The sequence below is a fragment of the Triplophysa dalaica genome, chromosome 11 (genome assembly GCF_015846415.1).
Source record: "Triplophysa dalaica isolate WHDGS20190420 chromosome 11, ASM1584641v1, whole genome shotgun sequence".
NCBI classification, from domain to species: domain Eukaryota; kingdom Metazoa; phylum Chordata; class Actinopteri; order Cypriniformes; family Nemacheilidae; genus Triplophysa; species Triplophysa dalaica.
Genome location: NC_079552.1, coordinates 18,541,021 through 18,551,494, shown reverse-complemented (window position 1 = coordinate 18,551,494; position 10,474 = coordinate 18,541,021). Strand labels below are relative to the sequence as shown.

At 37.0% G+C, this 10,474-nt stretch overlaps 1 protein-coding gene across 5 annotated transcripts in view; it reads right to left on the bottom strand.

Moving 5' to 3' along the window:
* Positions 1 to 219: 219 nt before the first annotated feature.
* The window catches only part of dlk2 (delta-like 2 homolog (Drosophila)), a 42,259-nt gene continuing 32,004 nt past the window's right edge, over positions 220 to 10,474 (bottom strand). For all 5 annotated transcript variants that reach the window (XM_056760488.1, XM_056760486.1, XM_056760485.1 and 2 more), the window contains one exon: positions 220 to 2,134. In XM_056760488.1, the coding sequence (XP_056616466.1) occupies positions 1,336 to 2,134 (799 nt within the window). In that variant the 3' untranslated portion in view covers positions 220 to 1,335. The remainder of the gene's footprint in view (positions 2,135 to 10,474) is intronic.

Sequence of the window (10,474 nt, the reverse complement as noted above, 5' to 3'; positions counted from 1 at the left end):
AATTGGCTGTGTTCAATGAGACATTTGGGTTTAATTAATATATGGCAAAATTAAGGGGAAATGTTGCATTTTCTTGAACTTGTTTTGCAGTTTCACACCATTGATGTACAATCCTCATCAGTATTATTGTGACAGAAAACACAGATGTACACACAAAAAGCTAATTTGTGAATACTTTCAAAATGTTTAGCTTGAATACAATGTGACTAGAGTCATACCTTCCAATTTGAAAATATTTTATTTAAAAATCTGGATTGTTTAGCAGCTTTTATGTTTGTTGCTATTTTAACCCATTTATGAGCTTAATATCAAGGTGAGTCATGCCGGGACATTGGCCAGTCTCTCTTATGTAGCTTTTGCATTAGACATGAAGATACAAGTTTCCACAGTTTACAATTCAAAAACACAGTTTTGTATAAAAAATGCACTTTAAAAAAACAAACAAATATACATTTCACCAATAAATACAGAAATAAATTATATTTACACTTGAAAATACAGTTGATTATCATCCCCTTGAAATGATTGATATTCCTATCTTATCTACTTAAAGAAGAATCACAATATGTAAATAGGAACAAATTACCCTTTCATAAAACATATACGTTACTCAGTTCTCAAAAAATAAAACTTGGCATATACACACACGTTGCAGTATTTTACAATTTAAACAATGTGATAAATGCGTTTTGAGATTGAAAAATCTAAAATTCTCTCTATTCTAAAAGTGTCTCTAATCATGTGGCCTAAACTATTTACATACAGTACATAAAGTCCTGATCGAACCAATGGAAGATTTATGTTTATGTTTGAGTTGTTCAGTGCTCTTTGAGTACAGACCACATCAATAGTTCATATGCTACATGTTACCTCAAAGTCAACATGAAGCATCAACCCATATCATTTTGAAAATAGGACCTTTACAGGAAGTAACGTTGGACATGGTTTACTTTTAATCCCTCAGTGATTGATTTGATTTATCAAATGGTTGGAGGGACTTTAAAATATGAGGACAGTGACATCAGTCACAAAGGGCATGTTGGGTGATTTTAAGAATAGTAAACACAGGTTTAGTTTTGATATAATTTTGACTTGTCTAGTGTTCCCTCAGCAGTGCATGCCTCATTTGTGGCATCTCTGTTTAAAAAAAGTTTTTTTCTAATGTAATCACTGGTAATGACCACTCCATGGTGTCCTTTCACCAGCAAGCAACTCATACTTACTTGTACTGTATGTTGAGTGGCCACTAATGGACATTAATGTCAAAAGTGTCTTTCTTACTTCAACAAGACCGATTTCTTTTTCTTGCCAATCATCGGTTCATATCCTACCCCTCTAAATGATGTTCGTGTTCAGCCTTTTCTTCTGAAGGTCAGGTGGTGTCTGAGACTGAAGGAAACTTATTTTGCATTCCTGCTGCACCAGTATCGGCACCAGCCGCGGCCTCTGCGTCCGACACCGATGGAATGGGAAATTGTGGGCGGGGGGTGGTCTGCACTGGCAGTGAGCGGATCGGTCCTGGCAATGTCCTCGTAGCACCAGACCAGCTGTTAGAGCCACCACGGCCAAAGTCATGCCGCCCAACACCAGCAGAACGATGAGCTGCAACTCTGAAAGCCCAGCAGGCCCGTGTTGAGTCACCACCTCCTTCACTGAAATTTTAAACAAGCGTCTCACATCTCCGCTGGCGGTGGTCACATGGGAGTGATTTCTGGGAGCGGATTTGCTCTGCGTTACGCTACTGGCTCCACCCCAGCTTTGGGCACCTCTAAATGAAGGGAGCTCTTTTGTTTCCCAGAGGGGAACCTCACAAGTCCTTCCGGTGTAACCTGGAGGGCAGACACACTGGTAGGCCGAGACTCGATCTATGCACCGTCCTCCGTTGTGGCAGGGCTGGCTGGCGCAGTCATCCAGGTTGATGGTGCAGAAACGGCCGGTGAAACCCGCAGGGCACTGGCAGGAAAAGCGGTTCACGCCATCCAAACAGGTGGCGCCGTTGGCACAGGGGCGCATTAGGCAGTCATCCATGTTGGTCTCACAGCGGGGCCCCGTGAAGCCAACCAGGCATCGACAAGACAATTCTGGAGCGTAACCTCCCAGATCTTCACACAGACCACCATTCTTACAGGGGGACCTAAAGCAGCACACGCAGGAATATGATAATAAAAACATGATATCTCAGTTATTTATGCAGGTAAATTACTCTTCATCAAATGGTGAAAATAGTTATTTAAACATGCGTCCCAAATATTTTACATCTTCTGGGAATCAACCCTTGAATGGCTCACTTAGTAGCCCTAAGTGAAGTATAAATATGCATCGCCAGACAACATTTGTATCTTATGACCGCTCGGGTTAGATAAAACCATCAAATTATGAGGCCACATACTAAATGGTCAAAACACATATATGCATGGAAGAGACAAAAAAGTATGCAACATGCATTTTATGCATATTTACTTAAATAAAGAGCAACAACAACACAAACACGGACATCACTTTTGGCCTCTACTGTATTTTATCATAAAAAACATTGCACTTCTATTTTCATAAACTGTATATTGTAAAGCCATTCATATTATGTGCTAAACCAGCTTAACCAAACAGTATAAAAATTCATTTGAAGTCATTTTGTGACTGCAGGGCAGCAGTACAACGGTCCAATCTGATGTAACACAGTTTCCCTGGAAACCAGTCAGGGAGTTTGTTTTAGTCCTCCTGTTAGGAACAGTAGGGGTGCAGCTGCAGTGTGCTAGTATCATGGAGCTCTTACAGTGCCAGTAATGAAACCATTGAATTACACAAATTCACTCTAGATGCTTCAAATTGTCCCGCTTGTTGTTTTGCTTGTGCCAGACTTAAGGGGAATTTTTGCGTCGGGCCTACGCCGTAGCCTCTACGCTGTAGGCAATGCGCCGGTTTTTGTTTATGCTTGTGTGTTGTTGTCCACATCGACAGGCAATGGCCACTGGGCATCAGTGTCCGCATCAGTGTCCACATCAGTGTCCACAGGGGTATTACTAGTGTAACCAGTGGTGTAGTCTACGTGATACGCAGGTATACGCCGTATACCCACTAGAAAAGATCAAGAATTTCCGTATACCCACTTAAAAAAGCGCAAGGTTACGTAACAACATCGTTTGTGTCAGAAAAGTACGACGCACTGACTTTTGGTGCAACCAGGAGATATGAAACCAAAGGAGATCATTAAAGGCAGCATTTACACTATCAGTGTTATCGTAAGCCTGCCCTCGAAGCTACTGGCGCTTCGTGCAGCTGCAGCAGGTGTTACACATAATGAGTCCGACGAGGCTCATGCGATGCTTTACGCGGGGTCCCCACTCCTCGTGTTAGTGTTCCGGGGTCGCAATGTGCACACTGTTCGCCCGTGTCTTACTTTCTACCTTTAACTCACCCCACTTTTAAAACCACTGCAAAGTCTTTAATAAAACAAGCATATTTGTTACCATTAACATAACTGTTAGTCTTATTGTGACTGTTGGCATATTAAATTTTATCTAACTTGCCAACTTCACAAACATTAGTTTGTGTGTTGAATCAATACATGAGGGAGAAAGGGAGAGATAACTTATACTACAATGTTTATAATTGTTTTAGATGATAAGAGATGAGAACTCCTTACAAGCCTTGTGAACGTCAAGCTAGAGACACTGCAAGCAATCTATAGGTGCAACAGGTGCTTGATAAAACTGTACAAATGTTCATTGTTAATTATTATAGTTAAATATCAATGTCAATAATAGATGCAACTTACACACATAAAGTGTTTGAAAAATCTAGTTATTAGGGACGAATATCAGAGTTTGATTTTAACCATTTTTTTCAATATGATTTACTGTGAGTCTCTGACTTGGCCTTAGTCAAACTAAATCAAAATCTAAAGTTTATACTTTCACAAGATATTCTTTACATTATGTAGTTGCCCTTCTTAAAAAAACAATAGAACCCTGCCCAAAACACAAGAGATGCAGATGGGAATCAATAGAAAAGGCATAAAATAAAAAAATGATAAAGAAATGTGTTTCATAATGGTATTTAAATGGAAACCACTAGAATGTATGTAATACTATTTTTAGCAGGATGGGTTTTTGTAGAAATACTTAATAGCTTTATCCCGTGGATCACTAATGTGCATTGAAAATTGCCAGCTGATAAAACCTGTACTTTAGTGACTGTATACATAAATAAAACTCTTAACTGACTGATTTAAAACCAGCAAGTCCCCACAGCTGTCATTGGCTATTGAAATCTTGCTTGCAATAAATCTTTCTTGATTACATATAGAGGCATACTCTATCCTTGAATTCGTGCGTGTGGTGGTGCTCATGGGTTGTCGACCTGGGACGGATGAGTAGGCTGGGGGGGAATCAGAGTATACTCACTACAAAAAACTAGACTACACCACTGAGTGTAACTAAGACAGGAGCCGAATAAGAAGCAGTTCATTGTAGAGGCCCGCCCAATTTTATTCCGCACCCACCCGCTCCCGCAGAAATTTAGACGTATCCCGCTAAATTTAGATCACGTTTCCAGATCTCACATTTTAATTTCTCCATAACAAATATAAAATACGCTATAGAAAACATACAACTTATTTTTTATCGTCTTGTCAATATACAGTACAACATTATTCTTACATTTTAATGTCAATACAGTAGATAACTGTATGTTAAAATAAAATAAATACATTAAATACAACGTCTAATACACTCAAACTATAAGCAAAATGTGAATACATTAAACACGTTGGCTTCTATAGCTAGCTTCTTGCAAAATCAAATCACTTTTTTAGGGGAACTATTTAACATCAATGCCATAAATGTCCTGATGACTGTCTCCCCTCTAAAAAACACGAACCCTCTCTCTCCATTCTCTAACACCGTGCCTACACCAGACGCAATGCGACGAGACACACGTCTTGTTCTAATGGGATAGTCGCCACACGTGCTTGGATACATTTTAGTTATTAATAATTAACTAATGTGTTCTATTTTCTCTTGTCGCATCGCGCCGTATCCGGTCTAGACACGGTGTAAGGTGCCCAACCAGCACTAGACGTCATTTGGACGTCTTTTTTGGGGCTAAATCAAGTCGGCCCGTCATGGCCGTCTTTTAGCCCAAAAATCGACGTCGAAATTTGCTCTTTTTTTGGTCCGTCGAAATTAGCCCAAAAATCGACGTCGAAATTTGTTGTTTTTGGGGCGGGGAAATTTTGTCGAAATTAGCCCATAGATCGACGTATATTACTAATATTGACATGAAAAGAAAATCACATTGCAGTAGTTTCTTGATAAAAACGTGTGTTGCGACTATTTCTTATATAATTTAACTAGTTCAACAATGTGGCTAAAGCACACAAATATTTATTTAATGAGCCGATATGCTTATAACGGAAGCCGTAGTATTCAATTATAAAATATCCATAAAAATAACTTTGTGACTGCTAATTCATTTTTATAAAGTGTTTTCCCCGCTTCTTCATGATGCACATACCTTTCAGACGTTTCTTAAGGTTGGTCGATTTGTTGTTAATAGTCGCTCATAATGTTGCATTCGTGAGAGTTTCCCTTATTTATCACGCAACCGTTCTCCGAAATTTACAGAGTGCATTAGTTTTTTCCGGTTTTTGCTATACAAAATTACAGCTTTTACAGCGCCAAAAACAAGCATTAATGTTATGCCTGATCATCATTGTCAATCAATATTGACAAAGTCGTTGACAAAAATTATCTTTTCTCATCCAAAAGCAAACTCATGCTTTTCAGTTGCTGCACATTAATGGAACTTTACAATAAACTGGGTTCTATGTTTAGATGAAACTACAAAATTAGCTTCTTTGAGGCAAATTCAGAATAGTTAATCCAAAAATTATGATTCTGTCATAATTTACTAATTATGTCCCAAACCTGTGTTAATGTCTTTGTTCTGCTGAACACAAAGGGAGAAATTTTGAATAAGGTTTGTGACACGACCACGATTGCAGTGGATTTGAGCTGGGTTGGGTTATTTTGACCCAATCGGTTTGTTCATTTTACCACTTCATCGAACCTTCTGGATCCTTCAAGCGTCTCATTGTCAGACGGCAACGCACATCACATCAAGCTGATTTTATAAGGTAAATAAATATAATAATATGATTATTTTTTAATAACTTGTGGTAAGTGCACACTGATTTTACTGTTTAATGCAGTATTTGATCTGTCGCTGTGCGGAGGAAGTGTTTTATTCTGTGATTGATTAACGTTAAGTAATTTAGCAGTTTAGCATGCTAATTAAAAAAAAGGCTTTAACAATCGCTTTATCGTTATGTTATATATATATATATATATATATATATATATATGTGTACGTGTGCATATTTTTACTTTAAAAGGTTTTTATCCTTCACGTTAAATCCTCATGGAAATGTATGAACTAGCCTTAGGTCAGAAATACATGGTATAGTTCGGTTACTGTTTGTCTACTGTTTGGCTTTGTAATTTTTAGTCAGAATTAAATAATTTCATACAAAACTTAATCTAAGGGGATATTTTTGTCAAGTGTCTGTGACGTGCCGGATCCAACCAACTAGCAATAATTTAAAATTGAGCATTTTAACGCTTTTTTCCCCTCAGGTAACGTTACCGTTAGCTGCATTATCTTAAAGCTAAGCCTCTTAATCTCACTAATTATAACAATAAATGACAAAAATATTGTTTGGAAAATTAAACAGAAATTATCTTCTGACACACGACAGCAAACGATAGAAATAACTGACTTTTATACCATTTTCCAGCTGGTAAAAATACAAGTGTTCTAATAATTTTGGCCATCACTGTATGTTATATCCTCAGAAGTAAATGATATACAATATGAATGTAGTGAATGATGTAAAATACTAAAAGTGATTTTTGAAATTTTCTTCTAAAATTATTGTTTTTATAAGGCCTCTATGTTTGTTCATTAAATGCATTTTAACTTAAATTTTAGTTATGTTTAAAGACTAACTGTCATATATTTAACAGGTGGGGACTGTCATGGTGGAATACTTGCAAAACGCTGAGAACAGTGATGTATTCGGCACATTTTGTGCCTTTGGGACCAGGCAGCAACGTCATCCCAGACCTTCACCATTGTTTCGGGACATGCCATTGAAACTGACTTGTTACTCAGTTGATCTGTTTCAAGTCCTTTTCTGTGCTTGATGTTAACTAAGCAGTCTCTTCCTACTTAGGAATTTCTCCAGCATGCAGTTTATCGTATTGATGGACATGAGTCTTCATGTGGGAAGTTTTTGAGGACAACAGTTTTTTCTGGACACATGTAACATGCTTTAAGTTGTCACATGTATTGTCTGTTGTTTTGAGTCTTTGTTTGGTTTAGTTTTAATGGCACACTGTTTGGACTGATTCTCATGTGTCAATAATATATTTTTGAGTGTTCTAATGCTGCGAATGTGACATGTAGAATACGAATCTACAGTGCCTAATTCACCCAGTTTTGTGTTTTTAAAGAAACTGATCTAGAAAAACTTGTTTTTATGTGTCTGTCGGTGTTGGATGAAATGTATGACAATTGCACCCATTCAAAAAATGTAAAGAAATAAATTTAATAAAAACGCATATTTACAATTGCATTTGTTTTGTGTAATTGTATTAGAGAAAAATTATAATAATTTTACATTCCCTTGAGATTATTTAATTTTATTGGTAAATATAAAAGTAGCAAGGCAATGAGACAACATATAACCCAATGTTTAGGTTATGTTAACCCAGAAACACAGTTAACCCGACCCACTAGTTGGGTCAAACAAACAACCCAGCATTTTGGGTCAAATGGTTAAACCCAGCACTTGGGTCAAAATAACCCAGCGCGTGTTCTGTCCCATAGTTACCCAGCAGCTGGGTTAAGGTTGGGTTATTTTCTAACCCAGCAATTCTTAGTGTGTACACTCTAAAAAATGCTGGGTTATTTGTTTAACCCAACAGCTGGGTTGAGCCTGTTGGGTCATTTTGTTGGGTTATTTTCTTAGTGTTGGGTCATTTTTTGAGTAACCCAAACGCTGGGTTACCAGTCTGGTCCAATTGAGTGACAGTGAGAGAGTAAACCCCTCCCACTCATCGACGCATCAGACAAACTTTACCTTCGCGGGCATTTTGATCCACCTCATCTCGAAAAGTTGTTATTCGGAGAAGAAAAGGTATGTTTACGAGTTTTTAATGTATAAAACTATTACTGTACAAAAAAAATGCAAAAGTATGCAAAATTCGGCTGTTCGCATTAGGTTTGAAAGTAACGTTACAATCTAGCTTCGTTAGCCTTGTATAGCTAGTCTGTAACGTTATGCCCACGTTGTTCTAAATAACAGCTTTTTAATCATTTAAACTTCATTTTTGGTGAACATTTCCTCTGAAATGTGTGACTTGTGTGAGGAATTTAGTTCAGTAACTTACGCATCTTGATATTAGTTTAAGGTCGACACGAGAGAGCTTCGTGTCAAAAGCAAACATCCAGCAATTTTTTTATTTTAAATACCGCTAATGTTCGGTGAGGGAACTTAGATTTAAGAGTCTTTTAGACGAGAATGTAGTTGTTAAGAACACAAATACGTGATTTATATATAAACATAACGCCTCTTTGAGAATTTGTTAAGACGCTGTCAGAGGTGTGAGCTTCAGGCTGTCAGCGGTCGTGGCTCCGTGGAGAGCAGCTCTATCTCGGCCATTGCCTCGGGAGTAGCCGCTCTTATAACGTTAGTGGTTAACAATGCGATATAATTAATTTTGGGTATATTGGACAAACAATTGTTGCTCTTTTTAGACTTCTACTTATTCCCGAGTGTGTCGAATTAGTTAAGAGTTGTGTTAACGTTTATAATATTATTTTTTTAAGACTGTATTTCACTTTCTGTACAAGATCACACTCTTCTTTTTCCCCCACTGACAGCGTGCAGAATAACAGCTTATATTAATGGATCATTCTATTCAAGAGAAAGTCAACTGGAACGTGGATGTTTTCATAACAGGCTTAAAGGTAAACATTATTTAGGTAAAATGTTAATGTACTTCTTTATATGTTTATTATAATCCATTGTGCTCTGGGTAGGCCAGTTTCCTTACATTCTTCTCTTGTCTCTTTTTCTCTTTATAGATGAACAAATTGATAAAGAAACCCTCCTGCTGAACATCCACTTCCAAAAGTGCACACCACACTGTTTTCTACAAACTCCCAGGAAAAGAATCCTCTTTAGTAAGACTGCTCCGTGGATATTTTAGGTTAAGCAGTGCTAAAACCAAAAGAACTAACGCTCTTTAAAATGTTTTTATGAGTTTATATGAAGAGGAAAGTTACGGTGTCCATTTTTCACATCCATAACGCTTGTTTATTTCTTTTTTTATAGAAAACTTTTGCATAGACTGATATTTTATCATATAAATGCGGTTCTATCAACAAGGGTTTAGTAAAATACTTTTTATAGTGTTTTTATGTCGCATCCATAACGCTGGAATTGACCTAAAGCATTTTACTCGTGCCACTTTGTTAACTGTATATGAATTTTTGAAGTGTTAAGTTGTCTAACTATTTATATTTACTTGTGCCACTTTAATAACCTTGTTAAATGTATATGTTAAAATCTAAACTAATGTTATTTATTTAAGTTAATTTTCCTTAAATATGTATAAACATACATTTCATCAAAGTGTTTTATATGCCATTTTATTGTTCATTGAGCATAACATATTGCATGTTTTTATGAATTCCTTTTGTCTTGCATTTTGATCCTTAATAAAACTATTGATTCTTACTGATGCCTCGAGTATTTCTCTGTGATTTTGTTATTATTATTTTTAAACATTTCGGGTTTGTTTTAAACCAGCAATGTAATTTTTAAGCAAAAGTTGATTTACATAAAACAACCCAGCATGTTGGGTCAAAGATATAACCCAACTGGCTGGGTTAAAATAACCCAACGCTGGGTTTGTCCATATTTGACCCAACGTTGGGTTACCAAAATAACCCAAATTGGGTTGTTTTAACCCAGCCTTTTTTTAGAGTGTATAGGCTTACGGAGCCGCACTGCACATTTTTTCTAATCTATGTACTTTTTTGACATAAGGTAGTATAACGCAAGGTATGTTTCCATAGATACACATAAAAAATGTCATATATAAAAATATATAAAAATAGTACTTCTTGGCTGCTTGCGCGTGCCAAGCCCGCGAAACCTGGAATATAAACTGTGGTCTGTGACCGTCACGCGCAGTGCACCCGACTCACTTCTGAGTGGACCACACTACAGCCGTTTTTCTGAGGTAAAAGCTTTTTACTTAACCGTTTTATTTAAACTCAACCTAAAGCATAAGCTTACAACAAAAGAAAATTATATATTATGAAGAAAGTTATAATAATCATAGTAATAATCATCGAATAAGGACACAGACAGACTGAGGGGACAGTTTCTTTCACGCTTTCA